Below are 3,575 nucleotides of genomic sequence, written 5' to 3'. Positions count from 1 at the left end.
AGATGCCAGGTAATTTCAGGCACATGAACCAAAGAGATTTTACTCTGAACCTGAGTGGAATCATGTCAGATATCAACATTACTACTTCTTCCTTCATGAAAGGAAATATACCCTATCTTTATTTCCAGAGTTGTGTCCAAAAAATTCACAGATGTGTGTAAACATAAATGGACTCACCATTCAGACTTCCATGTTCTCTTCCAATCTACACAGTAAACGTGAGAGTTCGGTTATACCAATAGTTACGCCAAATTTCAGAACACGAGAGCACACTTCATTTTCGCCAGTTCCAGATGAATTGTTCCAGGTGCATAGAAATATTTTAACAACTTTTAGTAAATTTCATATGTGTTTGATTCTAAAATAAATAATTTCTGAACAAGCTCTCTCTGGATAGAGTGTGCTAAGCCAATGTTCGGTTTCTATTGAAGGTGAAGAAGTATGTGGTGGTCCATGGAGCTTCCATTCACCAACCTGGAAACGGCATTCATTTTATTGGCCTTTGTCATCTTTTCCTTATTTACTGCGGCTTCCATCTACACTAACCCGGACGAGGGGAATAAAGGTAAAGAGAGAGAGCTCTTCATGGTCAGTCTATATTCCCTTTCCCCTCCCATCATCTTTTTGTATGATTTGTATGGATTCAATTGGTTTGGTTTCTATTCAGTATGTGAGGATGAGTTTGTTTTAGGGTGTGGGGTGTCTGTGGGGTGTGCGTGTAGGGGGGGGGAATGTTTGCTTATTAAGTAGCCTACTGTGGCACTTACTTTACCACAATTTATTAAGAAAGGTTTGGAAATGGAAAAAAACATTCACATGACTTCTAATCTCAGAATTTGGCAGATCTTATGCCCTGAACCTAATTCTTATATATATATAAAATGCATTTTATGTATATACGAAAATACATACATATGTGTATATACACACAAATACACACACATATATGTATTTCATTTTATTTTTACCATCCTCCCATCCCTGTCCCTAATTAGAAACATAATATGTGCCAACAGCCCAATGTTTTAGAAAGTCTTTAAAGGTCATTTTTTACAGGCTAAGTGCAAATTAACAAGAAACAAATTCCGTTGTAGTATATATGCTCTGTGTGTGTGTGTGTGTGTGTGTGTGTGTGTGTGTGTGTGTGTGTGTGTGTGTGTGTGTTTTCACTGAACTATACATGGGGAGGAAAAGGGTTCGTTTTTTCTGAGGAGTTCCTGTCAAACACAAACATTTGAAAAATATACAGAAGTATTTTTAAAACTCAACACCATGTTCGCACATTGCCAATAATAACAATTGTTAGCAAAAGAGTATAATTTAACTGGGAGTGCTCGGTATTTCACTGTAGTTCAAGGCCTACCAAGTTACATACAAAATTGATGATAGCTGGCCACTTTTGAGGCCAAACAGCATTAATGTGTGTGTATAGTATATGCCATGGAAATTATACATATTTGTAGAGAATAATATTTGTAGAATATTTCTGCAAATATTTTCTACATATTTGTAGAAAATCATAAAAAGAAAATTGTGTTTCCTACAATTGTGATACCTGTCCATCGATTTGGGGCTATAAAAGAAGTGCTCTCTGTGAAATAAAATTTTATTCATGCTGACATGTAGATTGGGAAACATAACTAGAGTCCATAAAGTCTTTTCCTGCTCCACATTTTGTTAGTTTAAAATGGGTTTGGCTGAAAGAGAAAGCCAAAGTAGCAGTTACTTTAACAAGATAATAAGGAAGCCTGCAGGTAAGTTCATGACCGACAGCCCTCCACAGTGCCCTGGACCCGGGCTACTTCTGCCTTCTCTTCCATCTCCAACTTGCAGCTGCCCTGGCATGAACCGGTGTGGCTGACCCATCTTTTGCTATAATCTATGCATGCCAGTCCCCAAAAAGAAGTAAGAATGGCACATTTCTTTCATTTAAGGGCACTTTCAGAATTTTCACATACCACTTCCCTTTGGCTAGAATTCAGTCCATGGCCATACCCAAAGGGAAGCTGGGAAGTGTAATTTTTATTCTGGGAGGCATGTTCTGAGCTAAAATTTTAGGTTTGTGTTCCTAAAGGTACAACCAGTGGTGTCTGCTAGACACTTAAGACTCCTAACCATGCAGTCATAATGGGGCTGATAGTCATTAAATCATGGAACATTTGAACTAGAAGAAATGTTAAGAGAGCATCTCCTGCTGATTCTTCACCAGAAATGAATATGGGAAACACACATCATGCTTGGGGCCCATCATGAACCTAGTGATGATGCATTTCTGGGTGTTTCACTGGGCAATGTATTTTTAAATAAGCTCCTCACATTATTCTAGCTTTTATCTCTGGTTAAGAAGCACTGAATATAGCTATTCATATTTCAAATGTGACAATAGAGACCCAAAATGTTTAGTGAGTTAATTAGCACAAGAGCCAAAACTAGAGCACATTTCAAGTTTCCTGCCTCATCTTCTATACCACCTTGCTTCCCTAAATATAATCCATGAGCACAAGGAGCGAACGGATTAGACCAGTCATAGAAATTGAGCTTTCTTTTTCTGTCTTCTGTTAAATTTTGCTCTAAAAGTACATTCACTTTAAATGATCTTTTCCAATTAAAAAGATTAAAAAGAAGTTACCCATTACAGAATTATATACTCAACACTGTTAGCCACCATCAGTTACTATGCGAGAAATTAGCTGGAAGCATGTTCTTAGGTAAAACCACTTGTAGTAAATGGGTCAGAAATTTGGTTCTATGTTTTCTTTAAAGCCAACCCAGAAGAGAAAAGTGACAGTGCTGACATTTACCTGAACTCTGTACTTTCGGAAAACAGCTAGATTTTTTTAAAATCCCCCAACTTGTGTGTCCTGGGAAATGCCTTACTACAAAGAATCATCTTTCCCCATATGACACAGATAAGATTCACTGTCCACTCTTTCTCATGACTTCCATAAGGCTCTCCATGACTCCTTTGTTTACCTGCGACAGGGACAAACACAGACCTTTCCCCTTTTGCCTGAACCTGCTGACAAGGATAGACATAGACCCTCTAACTCCCTGTTCTTTGTCTCACAGATGATTCAGCTGAGATTAGAACTGTTTGTTCTCCTGAAACTAGCTAGATACAGAGACCAACTTTTCCTACGCAGATAATTGAGACTTACCCTTGATTACAAAACAATTCCAATGGTAAAGCGCCCCACTTCTCTGCTTTTCTACTTACTGTAGAGGTCTAGGGAAAGACCACCTCACTGAGACTGACCTTCAGCTTTGCAGTGCTCTCCTCATTGCAGAAGTCTGAATATAATCAACATTTCTAAATTCCAAATTTAGGCAATAGTGCCAAGTATAGCTGGGAAGATTATTTTCACAAACTACATGTCAATCTCCCAGGCAGAAACCTTCACTGATTTACCACTGCCTAGAGAATAAAGTAAAAAATCCCGAGGCTCCTGGTATTCTTCCAAGCAGGAAATCTCCACTTACCCACTAATAATGCCTCCCTCCTTCTCTTTTAGCTGAATCTTATCCTTCAAGGCTAACTTCATTTCCTCTCTTCTGGAATCACTCTAACCCAAAAT

At 38.3% G+C, this 3,575-nt stretch overlaps 1 protein-coding gene across 1 annotated transcript; it reads left to right on the top strand.

Moving 5' to 3' along the window:
* The first annotated feature begins 453 nt into the window (after positions 1-453).
* SMIM31 (small integral membrane protein 31) lies at positions 454-3,147 on the top strand. The gene is made up of 2 exons (XM_087816141.1): positions 454-588; positions 3,070-3,147. Exons 1-2 carry the CDS (start codon positions 454-456, stop codon positions 3,145-3,147), a joined length of 213 nt encoding a protein of 70 aa, XP_087672267.1.
* Positions 3,148-3,575: the final 428 nt, after the last annotated feature.

This window comes from Miniopterus natalensis, chromosome 4, assembly GCF_054644295.1.
Source record: "Miniopterus natalensis isolate mMinNat1 chromosome 4, mMinNat1.hap1, whole genome shotgun sequence".
Taxonomy (NCBI): domain Eukaryota; kingdom Metazoa; phylum Chordata; class Mammalia; order Chiroptera; family Miniopteridae; genus Miniopterus; species Miniopterus natalensis.
Note: the sequence above shows the minus strand (reverse complement) of the source record. Positions and strands in the feature narration are given on the sequence as shown.

What these genes read in the sequence shown, in the direction of transcription:
- SMIM31 (XM_087816141.1), top strand. Translation starts at nt 454, where the DNA reads ATGGAGCTTCCATTCACCAACCTGGAAACGGCATTCATTTTATTGGCC. An exon ending in AAGAGAGAGAGCTCTTCATG is followed by an intron (nt 589 to 3,069) that starts GTCAGTCTATAT and finishes TTTGTCTCACAG; the next exon opens with ATGATTCAGCTGAGATTAGA.